Below are 18,706 nucleotides of genomic sequence, written 5' to 3'. Positions count from 1 at the left end.
TATTTCTGCACAACACATACTTCTACTGCTTGTTCTCAAATATTCTAATCCCTGTAAGAACAGAAAGAAAAAGCAAAAATTTTTTAGCCAAAAAGTCATCTACCAGTACAGTAACGAATTCTAGTTATCCTTTTCAAACTATAAAGCTGTTTTAAACAAAGTGAACACACACTATTCCATGTAGAAGTTTGAAATTATAGGAGAAACAGGCATCTGGAGCAAAACTGACTCACTTGTAGAGCCTAACAGCTTACACAGCTGCATCTCCATTTCTCCAGTCCTTCAAACACAGCCACAAGCCCCTCATCATTTCCACATCACAAATGGACAATACCTGGCAAGCAGCCTCTAAGACTCCTTTCCAGCCTTTCCCAGCTTCCAGAGGAAGGAAGCCCAGGTATGTGGGTGTGCTCTGGCTAAGCCCAGGCTAGTTGACAAGGGAACCAGGGATGGTGGGCACACAGGTCAGAGCACTCTCATCCCAAACACATTCTCTGTCATTCTACACATTAGATTGCTACTAATCACACTAAATTACATTACTACCAATTATGATGGAGAAGTCTCCTTTTAGAAAGTCTTAGCATGGAGTTTGATTAATGAAAAGAAGATACTGCTGACAATTTTACTTGGCTCATTGTCACTTGAGAAAAAGAAGATAGTTTAAAAATTTTAAAAAATTATGTAAAAAATGTATCTTGGCATCAAAGAAATAACCAATAAAATTAGCTCCACTGAGTTTCTGTTATTACACAAACACAGTAAATGAATCCTAAAAAAATGCCTTTTACAAATACAGTAACACAGTATTTTTGTGCTAGCAAATTCCCTTTCTATCATACATATGGAAATAATTTACAAATACAAATGATCTGTTGCAAAGATTATTAGTCTGAGAGCTCAGAAATAACCTACTAATTATAAAATATCAAGTAAAGCTCTAAAATCTGATAAAACAATAGTACTTCTTATTAAAAATCAAGTTAAAAATGGTCTATCACTCAGCTTATATACAACAGAGAAAAAAAGGATATTCTAAATGAATTAGGCTGACCAAATATCAAAGCATAAAAATCCACAATGCATCAATTTTCACTTTATCTTCAAATAGCTTCAAATTATACATAAGGTATACTTACAGCTCACCATTACTGTAAATGTGTGTAACAAAGTAAAAAAGGTGAAAAACAGTAGCTTGGATAAATACAGATTTAAGATGAATAGCTTTAAGATTGAAAAGTAAAAACTATGTATTCTAGTAAAAAAAGCAATAAAAGAAAAATGAACATTTACTTGTAAGTCAATACCCTCTGAAGGACTACAATGTATATACAATAATACATTTTAGTTTCATAGCACCTTTAAAACCAAAAGGTTTCAGAAATGGCAATAAAACAGTGTTCAGAAACATCAGTAGAGTAAGAAGGCTTACCTCTGGATAATGTATTTTCCTCTAACAAGGAAACTGAGTCACAATGTTATAGCTGACTTACTTTTAAATCAATAGCATGATTCATGCTGATGCCAGCAGTAAAAGGAAGAGCAGAAATATTAGCCCAGATTCAATTTTTGTTGTGAGCCCACAATGACACCAACCTCAAGCAGTGTATATCAGTACAGATAAGACAAACTCCTGGATTTGAGTGCTTCCACTGATACCACTCATCATTATGCTCTGGCATTTCAGGCTTCATCTAAAGACTATGTTGAGAAAGATTAGCAAAATTTATGAAAATTAATGTAATTAATGAAAATTAAGCAATGAAAAAGCATAGAGAAGTTATTACATTGTTGCATTTTATAGAACTGTAGTAGGAATTATATTAAAAAAAACTTACTGAATATAAATATATGGCCAAGAAGAACAGTAAACTAGAAAGCTGACAATTACCCAAGTGCAAATTTAACTCACATATAATAAATGTTGCTACCACCTATACTCCCAGACTACCAAGACCACCTCCTTCCATTTATTGTGCATATTCCTCTGAGAGAGAATGTTAACTGAGAGCAGCTTGCCTGTAATGAGAACCAGCACTTTTCCCTTTGTGCTTCTTTTTATAGGCTGGTCACCTTATTTTCTGTAACAAGCATGACAGTGTGAAATTAAACGTAACAATCAGATATTTAAAAAAATTTTAAAACATACTACCATGTTTGTAAATTAAGGTCAAACAGCAATATAACATAACAGGTCACTGACAATATCTAACCTAATTGGCCTAGTACATGTTGGTTTCAACATGGATTTTTACTCTATTGATGCCCTGTAGTTACCTTTTCAAAAGAGAAATAGGGGATTACAAAACAGCAGTATCTGTCATTGAAAGGCAGAAATACAAAGCAGAGATTAAGGAGTTAACACAAGTGGTAATTTTGGCCCTCAATCTCTATTTGTGAAGTCTGGAAATCAGTCAGTGCTCTCTCTGAATGTAAACAAAACAAAAGCTCTTTTTTGGCATCTATACCTGTACTATATGAAGAGCAGTAGAGGTCACATATTGAAAAGATGATGCTATGCAAATTAAATCAGAGGATTTGGTAGAGTGTTGCTTGGTTGTTTGTCCCTCTATTTGTTTTTCAAGCACTGATGCACACAGAACAAACCAGTATCCACAGTGTCTTTAATCCTACTGTTCTTTATTCCCATCTCTACAAAGCAATTAACAATTTGGCGGTATTCAGTATAAAACAGGATGCAGCTGAGAGAGCCGTCATATTCTGTGATTAAAGTCTTTCAGATATGCTGTCTGAAAATACTTTGAGCATGTAATGTTGCCTTTTCAGCTCCTTCTGGCAAAAGCTTAGAGTCAAAGAGTATGACATTTGTAAGAGCTTCTTTGTTACCTACATAGTCCTCCTCAGATGCTGAAAGAAAGAGAAGCCCTTTTTTTTCCTTCCATGAATATAAGCCTAAATCTCTTATTTTAGTGAAAATATCATGTGAGCTCTTAGCATAGGATTTATTAGAGATTAACTCAAAAATTATTGAGACTGAATTCTTCTATTTCAATAGCTAATAAAAATGCATATTCAGTATTTTACCAACAATGATACAGCTTGTGCCATTTAAACTGCAGGGCCTTCCATTGGCCCTGAGCTTTCCAGTGTGACTGTTATGTCCCAGCTAAATCTTGACCCCATGTCAGGGCAGAAACACAGACTTCTTTCTATGATGAAGATATCCAAAGACATAATTGAGAAGAATGGTGTACAACACATCTTCCAAATCTTTGAAATAGACTTTTTGGGAGACCAGGATCCTGGGCATGTCACAGCACACATTTGTCAGAATATTAGTGCAGCTTGACAGGGAAATAAAACAAAGCACTCTGTCAAGATTTTTAATTTTAAGAATAATTAAACTTTCCCAATGTATGTAGTCTGGAGAAGAGCAAATTTGAGATAACTAACAATGGATGCTTTTCTTAAATACCTTTGAAGTTCTTTAATCATAGCTAACAGCTGTCAGCCATACACTCAACTGCTGACAAAATTTCTGCAGAAATGCCTGTGGTCTTCATTGACCACACTTTGAATCATGTGTATTTTTTCTTACCCATCAGACTGAACAGCAGGAAAAGCAACGGACAGGGCTTGCTACATCTCAGGGCAAAATGACCATGACTACTATTTGAAAGAAAAAAATTGTGCCTAGACATTGCCAAGGGGACAAAAGACTCCTCGGTTTTGTAAAAATGTGCTGTGCACAGAATCCTTCTAAGCTTCTGGTTCCACATAACCACTGAAAAAAAGCCTCAGAAGTGCTTAGGAAACTAAACATCTGCAGGTTCTGACTCAATGAAATCCTTTCACTCAAAGCTGTGCAACTCAGTATGACCTGGGTACCCCAAATCCTGGCACATACTTGAAAAGGAGATTGGGGCAAAAGCAGGACATGAGGCAACGGCTATGCTTGGAAAACAAGATGCTTCCTCACGTGTCTCTTTAACACCTCTGTCACAAGTGGTAGTGCTTCCCATCCATTCTGCTTTACCTTTTTTTCTCATTGTGCCTCCACACAACTTCCAAAGCCCTCCCTCTGTTCTATACTACCCATATTCATTTACTTCTAACTTTGTGTTCCCCTAATACTGCCTCTAATGCTCTGCAGATGTCCCTCTCTCATTTGTAACCCTAAGTTTGTCTTTTCTGTCTCTTTTTAAAAATTACTGGAGTACCTATTATAGTTTATAGCTTATATGATATCCATTGCTTTATCTAAATTACAATCAAAACAAAGATGGTAAAGATTTTTATTTTATTGTGGGTTTTTTTGTTGTGGGGTTTGGGGCTTTTTTTTTTTGCTTGTAACTTTTGTTTTTCTTAACAACTTACACATCTAGATCCAAATCAAGTTCTTAGCCCTTTCATTTATGGATTTAACCTAAGAGACCCTGAACATCAACTGTGTTCAATGTTTCTAAATGTATCATTAAAATGAGACAGCCTTCACAAAACCTGGACTCCTCACCTGCCTCATGCATTCTTCAGAGATAAGGATTAGATAAACTTCATAGCTCAATTCCAACTAAAAGGACCCTAGGATTTCTTTATTAAGTCCATATATATTTTTAAAAGAAAATCTGTTTTTCTCAATAGTGGTTTACTTCCCAAAGGAGTACAGGGATCCACACCAAGACTATTTTGGGAATGTTCATAGACATAGTATGCTCTCCAGATACACCCAAAAAATCAGAAATTTAGATCTGAAAAGAAGAACAGCTGTCCCAAACAGCCTAGGTTGGGGATGTATTTTAGGAAACCCTTACTTAAGTTACCCCTGAAAAAGGAACAGCAACCTTACTTTGCCAGTTTGGCTTCATCAAATTTGTAAGCAGCTTAGAACCATGGAACCACGGCAACATTTAGTTTGGAAAGTATCTCCAAGATCATCAAGTCCAACCGCAACAACACTTTACAGAGCTCCATTTAAAGACAAAGATTGTATTCTTATAACTTTTGTTAGAAGAACTTCTGCTGTAAGAAATTTTGTATTCTGTCACAATAAAAGCTGAAATTTCACTAATGATGCTTAGCTCACTTTTGTGTTTCTCAAGTTTCCTGGCTTTTGGCCTTGTAAAGAAAATATATTAACAAATTTCAGCGTTGCAACAAAATATAGCACTTGGAAAAGCCCTGTGTTTTGCTTGCTCTGACAATCTGTCAGGACAGGATTAGTGCTAATTCCTATACCCATGAGACCTTTTTTCCTTTTCTTTTATATAACTAGGCACCAGTAATCTTGACTCCCTGGCAACTTAAATCATCAAGAAGAGTTCATTCTTAATTTTTGAAAAATTCCAATTTTTGAAGCAAAAAAAAATTTGTCTCTAGATTTTTTCAGTGTTTTAGCACAAGAGTATGAAAATTTAAGTATGCTTGAAAGAATACACACAAAAGGTAACTTCATTAGGTGAAACAGCTTCCAGCAGAGAGAATGCTGATCTTGTTTTGGTAAAAACTAAGGGCAATGATAGCATATTAAAAGACTAACACTGGAGAATGGTAAGCCTGCTATTCAGAGATGCTTTTCACCTCATTATCTTAATTTCACTTCATGCCCACTGTTAAGCAAATATTCCCATATCCATCCTGCAGATACAGAAATTATTGCTAGAGGATACTGCAACCACATTAAGGTTACACTCCCTGTATATCTTATCAAAGGGGCCACATCAGCCACACGATGCCGGGTCTTCCAGTACATTTCATTTTGTTTAACAATGAAGAAGATGACATATTCATTTTCAAGATACTACATGAAATTGTAAATTAATGCTTTAAAAACCATCAAGACTATCATTTTGCAGAGGGGTTCCAGTACAAGGAGTATTTAATTACATATATTCAATTAATATTTAATTACACAATATATTGCCAAAGATGAAAAAAGGGACCTAAAGAAGTGTTTCAGAGCAGTTTTTTAATTTACTTGTAGGCTGCACACAGTTTAATCATTAGAGTGGTCATCTTCATTCATTGTTAAAAGAACATTAATTTGTTTTTTAAACTAGAAAAAAAAATATAGTTTTGGCAGTAGCTACAGCTTATAATGGAAAGTAAGATTATCCTCCATAATAAATTTGGAACAGTCCTTCAAACTATAATGAAATATCAGCGTTAATGCAGGAATGCAATATTTGTTTCTTTTATTGTTATAAGGTTATTACAGGGAAAAAAAATCATCCTTAAATTTTAATTTTTCTGTATTTTCAGCGTATTTTACTCATCAAAAGCATTACTATATAGACAGAACAAAAAGACGCATCTAACAGAGATCAGTCTAAAGAAATTTTAAAAATGCAGACCTCCAATCGTGCTTTTCTTGACAGATTCAGGTCCATGGTAGCCTAAAACCTCATGACCACTCACTATTCAGAAGCACCAAAGATGGTGTCATGTTTTCTTTAACAAACACCTTCCATAATCACCTGGGAGCCACTGAAATACAAATATGCTTAGCCACCATTTTTCCTCTCCATTTTTTTCCAGCTGCACCTAAAAGGCCTAAGAAGCACTGCAAAGTAACATAATCTCATTTGCGGTCCAAAAGGAAGCTGGATTTATTCCTATCAAGCACTCTTCAAATGAACTCACTTGCATAATACAGCCATTACTAACAGCCATTCTACAGCTCAACTGCTCGCTCCTATGACCAGCAACAAGTACTTCTAAGTTTCCTTCCTTTCTACCACATTTTGTTTTCTTGAATATTCAGATGAAAATACTGAGGAGCAAGGAATTAATTTCTTGTCTTAGAAGCATCTCAAGGAGTATTAAATAGTAAATGAAAAAAGAAAAAAAAGTACAGCAGTAACTCATACTACAATAGCTCATTTGAAAAATACCATGGTATTTTACTATAGGTACAATTTCAAAACCCTTGGCAAAAAACAACCTTGAACAAAAGCTGGTTTTATTCAAGAATAATGAGCGTTTCTGATAACTGTAATATTCCGTGTGCAAAATCCTCCCTCCTTCTGGAAATGAGTATTAAAATATTACACAAATTACCATCACTCACCTCTCCTGTCATTTCTGCCTGCATTTGTGGATTTGTCAGAAGGGCAAGGGCAACGTCCTTCACATTTCACTGAAATTTGTTTTCCTGAGACACAGGCTTGATAGTCTAATTTGCACTGTAAGGAGACAGAATGACTATCATTAACATAAACATATCTTATTAAAAAAATTATACTTCTAAGAAATTTGAAGCAATCTCTCATGAAATGCTTAAATCTTTGTGTTTACGTGCAAAGAAAAGTCTTCTGCAGTATATGCTACTTTTGTAACAAAAATTAGATTCAAGAAAGGTACAAAGCTTTTGGTTCCTAGGCTGGCTACAGTTTCAGACTCAAGTCAAGCATGAAGGCACTTGTGGCATGAGACAGATTTGAATATCCATGCTAAATGGAAGCAGGCTGCATTGGTTTTATCTGTATTCAATGAGCAAATAAACACAGCAACACCATTCATTATTGAGAGGAAGCAACAAACAGTCAATTCTTATAGAATTTATCACTGAATTTCTATCCTTAAGATGACAGTATCGTGGAAAAAAGCATTAATGAATAAAATGAAAAGCTGCCTAATGTTATTCTGCACAGTGACTATCTTTTCTGATACAGAAACAGATTCATTTGTGAGGTTCTGATCTGTGTACTTACAGCTCCAATCCAGAAACCACATAAAAGCTAACTACATCTGAGAAACAAAATTGTTGTCTCAAGCATGTAAAAATAATGTAGTTAAAAAACACATACAGAGAAAATAGTATCATTGTAAACATTATCACACTTGCTTTTTCTTGCAATAAAACAGTTCTTTGCATAGAGATCTTTTTCTGGGATGTTTTGTCAATGTATTACCAGGAAAAACATAAACAAGAAACAAAGAGGGGGGAAGCATCTACAAAGAGCTTTTTCCCAAAGCAAAAGAAGAAAGATTGTTATGTTCATCCTTGAACAAAAGATGCCAGATGTCTCATTAAATAGGTAAAGGACACAGAAGCATATGAGTCAGAAAAGCAATTCAAGTAACAAATAAAAATACAAAGTGTTTTCTGTGCATCACAACACTTCAGAACAATCTCATCAGAATTTGCCTCTTTTATTCCCTGACTCATATTTTGTTGGGGTACATAACTTTACTGTAATGCAGTTCCATTATTTCATTCTTAGGATTTCCAGAGAATGCGAAAGTCAAAGTTTCACTCTCTCTCTTCAAAATATGTAAGGGGTGGGAGCACTGTAGTTATGAAAGAATCAAGGAGCCTCCTGAAAGACTGCTAGTTTCCACTTCTATGTAGATGTAAGCACTGTGAATTTACAGAACTTTATCAACTTTTTAAGCAATCAGACCTTTGGTCTTGTCACACTCTCATTCAGTTCTGTATCTTGCATAATCTGAAGTGTACCACTGTATCAAAACAGTACATTTTGGCACCATTGCCAGCACTAAAAAGACAGAAATAATTACCTCAAATTTTGTGTACTTCAATAAAGCCATTATTGTAATTCAGTTCTGAATGTGTCACCTTTACCAAAAATGCATGGTTAAAGGAAAATGACACTAACAGGACCTTTTAAATCTCCCAAAAAACCCCAACACAACTGTTCCAATTGAAAGCTATATAGCACTAATATCTCACAAAGGACTAGACAATGGAAGCAAAGCAAACAACTTCCCATGCTGATTTTGAAACAACTGAATACTTTTTCTATCTCAATTATCCTGGCTGTACAGGAGAGGGCTTGCATTACTATGATGCCTACCAGCCCTCTCTCCAGAAAGTACATGACCTAATGTGGTTTGACACAGAAGTGAGTTTTCTCAGGAAGTTGGGGTCAAACCAATCACTGGTCAGGTTTGGATATTGGCACTTGGAGTGACCACTGAAGGCATGGACACGCCTCTGAGAACACAGGGGGTTAAAAGCAGAGAACGCCCAGGGGAACGCTCTCTTTAGTTCCCGTCAGAGTGCAGTGCAGACTCTCCCCTGCCCGGCCACAGGCTGGGTGGGGTAGGGGAAGCCATGCGGCCTGGGAGAGGTAGGCCCAGGGTGTGAAAGGGACTGGAACGGGGCCAGCCCCTGCGGATGGAAGGGTGGAGAAAATCGGAGATGTCTTTGTTCCTCCCTCAGAGAGAGAGAGAGTGAAAGAGGCAGAGACTGTGCGGCAGTACGCTGGCAGAGGAGAAAGAAAGGGGAGGGTGGGGAAGGTGCCCAGGCATGGGAGTTGGAGTTCTGAGCAAAGAGTCCAGCCATCCTAAAAGCCTAAGACTTTTAACCCTTTCCTTAAAAAAAAAAAAAAACTTTACAAGACACTACTCCTCCTCAATTTAAAAGAAAAAAGAAACAGTCTAAGACCTAAAATGTTAAAAAAAATCCTAAGTAAAAAAAAAAAAAAAAAGTAGACTTAACTAGACTTTTCTTGTAAAACCATAAACTAAACCAATCCTGCAACACAGACACTACATTTAAGAAGATACAATAACTTAAACCAAGAAAGACAAGAGTGGGAGTGACCTACTTCAAGGACTGCAAGTGCAGGAATAGAGTAAACAAAGAAAAGTTAAAGAAAGTGTAAAAGTATCCTCTGTCTCCAAGAAAAAAACAATCTCTGCTCTCGAGACCCTCAGCCCCAGGGGAGGAGAAAATGGGGGGGACTGTTGTCCCAAAAATGAGAAACTTAATGGTTGTTCTTTTAGTCCTTAACAAAGCATCCTTAAAAGAACCCTATGAACAGTTTCAGTCCATACACAGTAGTAAGAGCACTGTAACATAAAAAAGGAAGTGTCACAATAGCAGATTTTTTCCAGGTGGTGCCATGTGTAACATAAAAACACAAAAAATTACAATTGTGTTTCCTGGGGGAGTCTATAATACAAAAAAGACTCCTTTCTCCTTTAATAGACTAAGTGTTGATTATCTAAAAAGTGGTAACTAAATTAAAAATCCAAGTTTTGTCTCACTGTGTTTTGTTAGAAATTAAGTAGAGGAAAGAAGAATGTTTTAAAGGGTTTTCATCCTAAATTCTGTGAAAGTCTTTTTTTATAATTGTAAAGTAATATGGTCTTTTCCTTTATTTTTAAACTTAAACCTACTCTGTTCCTAATCACATCTCACAACACTCATTTAAAAAAAGTATATTTTCATAAAGAACACTAACATTATACCAAAGTCAAACCATAACACCTAATTCAGATTTTAATGTTCCATCCAGTATTTGGAGTTTGTGGAATGGGTTATCGCTCAAATTTAATACTCATCTCTGTTAAAAAGAGATGTCTTTCCTTTTTTAAGATCTGAGAGTTTTATTATTCAAACTTGGTAGTTTAAGGATTCAAACCTACAGATAGTTGTGCTTTATGCTTTGATTACTCCCTTTGGCGAGACTGCCACTTAATATTTGACATATAAACACATTCCAGGTCTCATTTACTAAGAAACAGAGTATGAAGAGTGAAGGAAAAAAAATAATACTTTTATTTAATTTATGAGGATTTCTTTAATCCTTTCTTTGAGAGATTATTTTTTACAGATTCCAGTGCTCCTAACTTTGATTCACTTGAATGTTGCGGAAGAGACTAGTAAATACTTCATAGGTGCTTCAGCTAGCATCATGAATTGCAAGTTTAGTCTTTTTTATTTATTTATGTATTTTTTAAAAATTTATTTATTTTTCTTTTAAGTTGTCTACTCAGTCCTATTTGTAAATAACACTATCATTTTAAATGCTAAAAAACTTAATGCTCAGCACCTGGCACAGGCACAGATACATGAGATACTGAGTGCAAGGTCAGCACACCACACTTCCAAATCAGTATTCCCATTCACAGGTATGATAAAATTTTACCCTCACTGAACTCCTTTTAAGGACAGGCAGGCAGCAGAGATATATTCATTTTTTTCAGAAACAAAGCAACATCATGGTGCTTGCATAAGCTGAAAATGAATCAAGGCAGTTCTGATAATATCTTATTAGCAGCTAACGACACCAGGAACAGAACTCTGGTTCAAACCTCTTGACATCATTCCCCAAATTAACAGTGCACAAGGATACTGTAAAGATAGCTCAGTTAAATAAAAGTGCGTCAAACTTCCTTCCTTCCTTCAGTGTTACTCTTAAACTGGTAGAACAGCAAGCAACATACCTGAAAAACTCCACAGAAAAAGAAATCACTGACATGCAGGCTATGAGGACACAACGAGAAATAGTGGTCAAAAAGGAGAGGTGGTGTGAGGGGATTCATGCCAGGGCAGTACTCAAAGAGCTGCCTGATTTCCTAACCATATATCTCTCAATGACTTTTCAATAGTCTTGGGAATCTGGAGAATTAACAGGAAGCTGGCAAATACTGACCCAGTCCCACTTCCATGCCTGATAAAATTATGGAGAAGATTATTCTGGGAGTTACAGGAAGACATAAGAAGGACAATGCAAACATTGGTCACAGCCAGGACAGCTTAATGAGGATGAAGTCCAACTTGACAATTTCCTTTGATGACAAAGTTACCCACCTGGCTGACCAAGGGAAGCCAGTTGATATAATCCTTCTGGATTTCAGTAATGCTTTCAATACTGCCTCTCACATTGCCCTTGTGGACAAAATGTTCAACAGACAGCAGGATAAACCCATCATGTGATGCGTGAGCACCTGACTCATGGGTTGGACACAAAGCACTGTGGGGTAAAGGGGATAACATTAGGGTTACATCAGGCTGGTGACCAGTTACTACTGGGGTTCTACACAGCTCCACTGCAGGGCCAGTGCTCTTCAAAGTCCTCATAAACAACTTGGATGCAGGACTCAAAAGTATATGAAGTAAGTTTGCCAATGATAATCAGTTGGGAGGAGGTGTTGACTCACTCTCCAAGGCAGAGAGGTCCTGCAGAGAGACCTGGACAAATAAGAGGGATGGGCAATCACCAACTGTATGAAGATCAACAAAGAAAAATACCAGATTCTGCACTGAGAATGGGGCAACCTGGATGAATACAGCTGAACTGGGGAATGAGATGCTGGAAAGCAGTGCCATGGAAAGGAAATTGGGGGTCCTGATTGATGGCAAGTTGAATTTGAGTCATTGTGCCCTGGCAGCCAGGAGGGCCAACCGTGCCCTGGGGTACATCAGGCACAGCATCGCCAGCCAGGCAAGGAAGGGGGTTGATCTGCTCTGCTCTGCACTGGGGCAGCCTCGCCTCGAGTTCTGTGTGCAGTTTTGGGTGCCACAACATAAAAAAGCTATTAAGCTATTAGAAAGCCTCCAAAGGAGAGCCACGAGGATGGTGAAGGGCCTTGAGGGGAAGCCATATGAGGAGTGGCTGAGATCTCTTGGTCCATTCAGCCTGGAGAAGACTGAAGGGAGATATCACTGCAGCCTGCAGCATTAGGGAAAAAGAATGAGTAGGCACTGATCTCTCCACTGATCTCTCCTCTCCTCCTCTGTGACCAGTGACAGGACTCAAGGGAATGGTTTGATGCTGTGTTAGGGCAGGTTTAGGTTGGATATTAGGACATGGTTCTTCACCCAGAGGGTGGCTGGGCACTGGAACAGGCTCCCCAGACAGTGGTCACAGAAACAAGCTTGACAGAGTTCAAGGCTCTCAGGGACATTGTGTGACTCCTGGGGCTATGTTGTGCAGGCCAGGAGTTGGACACAAGGATTCCTGTGGGTCCCTTCCAACTCAGGCTATTCTATGATTCTAGAGGGTTGGAACATGAGATAAGGATATCCTATTAAACATGGAAGAGTTTTAGAAGATAGAGATATACAAAAAAAAATAGTCATAATATTAAAATAGGCTACAATATAATGAAATTCAATACAGAAAACTCCTATGTTCTACTGTTACATAGACAAGATAATCAAGATATTAACAACAAGCTGGAGCAACTGGCTAGACATTAATTTTAAAGGAAAAATAGGAGTCTAGTGATCATTAAGAACAATTGAATGGTGTTTAAAAACATTATATCAGGATATATAAATGCTAGTGCAACCTATAAAACTTGTAAGATAATTTCACATAGCTCTAGCAGCACTGTACAGCTTGTGACAAGGTTTCAAACATGACAGGAATTAAATGAAATAGGAGTAACAGAAATTATGAGAAACCTAGAAAATAGTCACCAAAAAGAGACTGAAGGACTGGGTATTAAGAAAAGACTATTCACAAAACAGCTGTCAAACAGGCAAAAGACATCTGAAAGGTACCTGAAAAGAATACCACGATGAATGTTACGAGAAATAATTGTCTTAAATTGCTGCAGAGAAGTAATAAATTAGATACTAGGCAGACCTTTTAAGAAGGGTAGTGAGGTCTTAAATCATTGGAGAAGCTGTTTGAATCTTAATAATTGTCTTAACAACCAGGCTTAGATAAATCCATCAGGAATTCCACTTGTGTAGCTTATCTTGCTTTGAGAACATGGGGGAATCAGATGGCATCAAGCTTATTCAGTTGGGAAGCACAGTACAGACCCACTCCAGGAATGAACCAGTGTCAAAAGATTATTGCTTGCATAAATCTTGTTCATTTACTGAAGAGTTTGAAAGATGTGTAATGAATGAACTAGGGAGATGGCACAAAAGGGAAGAAAAGTAATGTTTATACTGGTCTATTGATCCTAGATAATTTCAGCAATATTCTGTTTGGTACTGAGTACATTTGTGCTCTCCTGAGCTCTTGAAAACCTGTATATGATTTGGGAACATGGTAAATATTTTTAGATAAACTAAAACAAAAATTAATTGAATATATAAATGCTTTGCAATGTGAAATATGAACAAAAAATCCTTAAATTGTATATCCACATCTCACATATAATTTATTTGCTTTCATCTGCAGAACCATCATCTATCTGTATAAAGACATATCACACAGAGGGACAGTGTGTGAGACAGCTGTAAATTAGTTGCTATTTGCAGACTTCTCAAAATGTACAGGGAATAAAGACATATTAAAGTAGATGAGAAGTTTAGTTTAACTGTCTGGCTACCATATAATAAAAGACGTGTGTACTGACAACAAATTCCTGATTAGATAAAAGGGAGGTATGTCCATTCTGTGTGTTATGTGAGTGAAGAGCCCTCTGGAAAAAAGCAACAGAATTAGAATTGCATTATAAGTCTACCCAAAAAGGAAGATAAAGTCCTTGGACAGCGTTGACTCTGGTATTTCCAATAATTTTATCAGTCTGCTTTTTCTCACAGACTTAATTCTGTTCCTTTTAGAGAAGGCTTCAACCTCAGTGCAAGATAACATTTTCACAACAGTACTGTCTTGCCAGGAATATCTAGTGGCTTTTAAACAAAACTAACTCAAACTAAGTAATGAGGACACGTGTGACTTCTCTGGCAAGTAAAGAACAGAAGCTCATGAACAGAAGCCTTGAGGTACAATCTGCAGACACTCCCCTCCAATCCCTCTTTTCCATCTGTATACATCCTGGGCAGCTGGAAGCAGATCTGGTACACCCCTACAGCACACAGGTCAGCAGAAGTTAGCTGCCAAGATATTCATCTAGATGTCCAGTGAATACTGTGTCCATTATGTGCTTCATGCCCTTCACACTGAAAGACTGAAATTTGGCCAGATACTTCAACATACCCTTTTCTAAACTGGAGCGTATCTGAAATATAGCGCAAAGTATGAATTCAGTATTAAGAATATTTCAGATATATTCATCTGCTGAGGTGCTGATACAGAAATGCTTTCTAGAACACCATCATTTTTAATACTGAGCATTTAGTAAATTACTTTTTAGACAACCAATAATTAGTATTTATGTAACTGCAGAGTGTCTCATCTTCAAAAGTTAACCATCACCTTTAAGTGTACCTTATCTCAACGACAGCTCTCTAGAAGTCCCTGATGTTTTTGAACATTTAAAAATCAGACAGGGCATGCTATCAAATTCTAACAAAAAACACACACATAAATAATTAAATTCAGATTCCCCCTAATAATTATCAGTTCATATGCTACAAATAGAATTGCCGGGTTTATTTGGAATATCCTTTCAAGTCTGTATGTTCCCACCACAATACACATATATTTTATACATATATGTATATTTTCTAGATGATCAACAATTCATGGTCAGAAGATTTCTGTATGATGCAATCAAGAGGATCTCTGAGAAAAGAGTTCTTTGCTAGAGTACCACACAGATATATTTTTCCCAGTATCATTGTATGTTTGACAGGCAGAAATCTTCCCCACAGAGCTCCACATTCATGCATCAATACAGATGTTTTCTCTCTCTTGTTAGAAGCTGGTATCTCTGACAGCTGAACAGATAATCTGTGTTTACTCAGTACTATGTGCTTTCAACTTGCCTTCATGCTGTTTTCTTAACCACCTTCCCTATTTTCAGACTTTATTCCTATTTCACAAAGCTTACATATATTCCCCAGCAAAAACTTTGCCTCTACTGTATTTGGTGCAAAATGTTATGTGAAATTATGCCCTCAGATTTGAATCTAAGTCAAATATGTAAAGAAAGTATCTTTTTAAACTCAGTTGGTGGTTCCTGTCATCAAACATAGGGGCAGGGTGGGTAGGGTGAGTGCTGATCAGGTATGTTCCAGGTCCAGTTCAACACAGACCATTAGATGATACAGAACATGGAAGAGAAGTAAAGGATGGCTTCATGCAATCACTTTAGGCTGGCTTTAAATTAAGGTGAAAATATGGCCAAAGTTAGTGATGTGGTAAACCTAATTTGGAAAATTTTATGTAATTTGGATTTTCTTTACAAAAAACAGCCAAGAAGGTATAGAATTTCAAGCCAAATACAGCTAGGCATAATGCCAAGAGACCACATTTTCAACAAATTCAAGCTTAAGAAAGGAAAAATTAATGTGCAAATCTATCCATGAAACATCATCAAGATCTACAAATGCCTTTTTGCCCCATCAGTAACCTGCTAAGCATGTGTATTTCTCACATAAAAAATAGGAGTTTGGATAAAAAGCTTTCCAGCAAATAAGTACTGCTATTGAAAATGAAAACAACTGTTGAATATATTAACCATAAAGACATGCAACTAGCATTTTGATCAGAAAAAACAGGAAATGTGTCTATTGAACCAAGACCCTGAGCAAAGAAAACCTTTTGTGGTTGAAAGAGAACTGCTGATACATTGTTTATGAAACTATGAATTAGAGAATGCTATTTTCATGACAAAATGAAAACCTGTATGCAGTTTTCTTCCTATCCACCTTACTCATGTTTCCTTCAATGCTCTGCAGTGCAATAATATAAAATTTAAAGCTTAAAATCACTGAAATCAGGTCAACTAGATATTCTATCTTTTTCAGGCACCCTAGAACACATATTAAATCACAGAAACATGCCAACAGATGCCTACTGGGATTATTTAAATTAGGCACCTACTTATCTTTGCTTTCCTACTTAGAGGCTATTAGAGATACATGATGCTTAGGAACTTCTGCAAATCCTTCGAAGAACTTATCTACTTTTAAAATCAGCTGTCTGAATTTTTAGACACTCAGTTTGGAAAATATATACTTCACTATCTTATTCTATACATATTGCAAACAGGCTAACTAGTATTTTATACCATCAAGTAAGAACACAAAGCTTAATTAATGGTAAATCTCTACTTGAAATACACTATTTCTAGTAAATTAAGAGTAATTAATAATAATGCTTTTAGTAGTTGTGTAAAAAATGTAATATATTTCCTCACATGCAAATTATTATTTCAATATTCCTTGAATACAATAAATTGTGTAAAAAGATATTTCAAAAAATGTTTTTTTTAAATGTATTCACAGAAGGGGTAAAAATATATAACTATGTTATATATGATATCATGCCTTGACTTATTCCAAAAATATAAACATTGATGCAGTCTGAAAATTTACTAAAAGCTTCTTTTAAGCATGTTTAACACATAAAAAATAAATCTCTTTCTGATATATTCAAGCATATACTCAAATCTGTAAATTCTGGCTCTTATTCAGAGCTCTTGCCTGTGTAGTCCAAGCTTCAGCACTTCATCAGGCTCCTTGTTTCAAACTTCTCCATCGTATTTATCCCACCTGAGCTAGAGAGGCACAAGAATGTGACCCAACACTGTGTGTATGCAAAATCCTTGGTGCACCCCATTGCTGGCATTCAGTATTTTGCAATTTGGAGAAACTTTCTTGAGAGAGAGAAAAATAAATATTGCTCAGATACAACTAACTTTACATTTTCAAGTTCCCACTACAAATTTGAAAATTAACATTCAAAGAAAATGTTTAAAGGTGAACAAAAACATTTCATTCTCCTACACAACCATCTTAAAAATGGCTGACTACATCCATTCAAAAATCAGCTAGTAAAGCTCTTCACTGATTTTCATCTGGCATACAAATTTCTGAATAACGGCAATAGCAAAATAGAAGTAATGGCAAAGCTGCAAAACTGTATAACAAGACACAAATGGCTTCTAGAAGTGTGAAATTTTTTGTTAAAATAATTTGCTTATTCCTTATTAGTATGCAATATCACTGTATTTTTAATGTAATACGACTTCCTAAGCCATGTTGGCTGATTGCATTGCTAATTAAACAAGTTCAATTTATCCAATTATATCTAAGTTGAAATATTTATAAAGTTGTATCTGAGCTAAAATAGCATCTAAAGTGCATGTTCATTAGTTTCAATTACAGGAAAAATAATAAAAGTACTAAAAACGACATGCACAGACCTAGAGAGTCCATACTGGGTTGTCCCATCAAAGTTTCAAAAACATTTAAACTATTCTTTGTCAACTGTGATGAAAAAGGAAAAAAAAAAAGAGAAAAAAAAAAGAGAAGGCAAATAAAAAGGAAAAATAAATTCTATATAGTTAGTTACAAGTAGGTAAAACACCTAAGCACTCTCCGTTTTCTGATCAGCGTATTGCCTGTACAGCTTTCTGCTTTTTTGCTCACCTAAAAATGTATGCTAATATTCATTTGAATGCCAAGAGCTAGAATTAATTTATTAAACAGTCCAAAATAAATGGTTCCATGTGCTATCAGTGACAAAAATATTTATGAAATTTCACATTCCTACTAGTTCTCACTCTGTCAGGAAAGAAACACTGTATTGTGCAAGAGGGAATTAATATTCCAAAGCAGAACTGTTTTTCACTAGATCACACCTCTGTTCTTGAGTTTAAAGAGATATACCTTGTGTAGAGACACACAGAACTGTGCCTAAGTCTTTCCCCTTTGTGCTGTTAGTACTTGATTTCTAAAACATGCAAAAATTTTCCTTGTTCTGTGACAAACACATATGGATTAAAACCAGGAAAACACAAAGCCAAGTTTTCATATGTTATGTTTTGAATAACAAATTTTGCTATATCAGTGCTTATTTTTCTTTTCCAGTAAATCCATGGTGGCCTAAGATATTATGTTTCTTTTGCTGTTGTTGACACACTGCTATGAGGCAGAGGACCTACCTCTGATACTCAGTCATATGTCTGGATTTGTTTTCAATGAAATATCCACATAGCAGCAATTGGCTCACATTTATAATATTTCATTGTGAGCTTGCAGGAATTTCAAATTTTAAAAAAACAAACCCAAACCATGGGATTTGAAAGAAGATTCTTTAATGTTACAGACATTTTTCCTCATTGGAATATGACAAAAAAAAAGAGTGAAGTTTCTCTTTTTCTCCAGGCCAACATG

At 36.0% G+C, this 18,706-nt stretch overlaps 1 protein-coding gene across 3 annotated transcripts in view; it reads right to left on the bottom strand.

Moving 5' to 3' along the window:
• Nucleotides 1-18,706, bottom strand: part of SPOCK3 (SPARC (osteonectin), cwcv and kazal like domains proteoglycan 3) — a 162,624-nt gene that overhangs the window by 37,628 nt on the left and 106,290 nt on the right. For all 3 annotated transcript variants that reach the window (XM_053941294.1, XM_053941297.1, XM_053941296.1), the window contains exon 6: nucleotides 7,028-7,142. In XM_053941294.1, the coding sequence (XP_053797269.1) occupies nucleotides 7,028-7,142 (115 nt within the window). The remainder of the gene's footprint in view (nucleotides 1-7,027; nucleotides 7,143-18,706) is intronic.

Source organism: Vidua chalybeata, chromosome 4 (assembly GCF_026979565.1).
Source record: "Vidua chalybeata isolate OUT-0048 chromosome 4, bVidCha1 merged haplotype, whole genome shotgun sequence".
NCBI classification, from domain to species: domain Eukaryota; kingdom Metazoa; phylum Chordata; class Aves; order Passeriformes; family Viduidae; genus Vidua; species Vidua chalybeata.
Note: the sequence above shows the minus strand (reverse complement) of the source record. Positions and strands in the feature narration are given on the sequence as shown.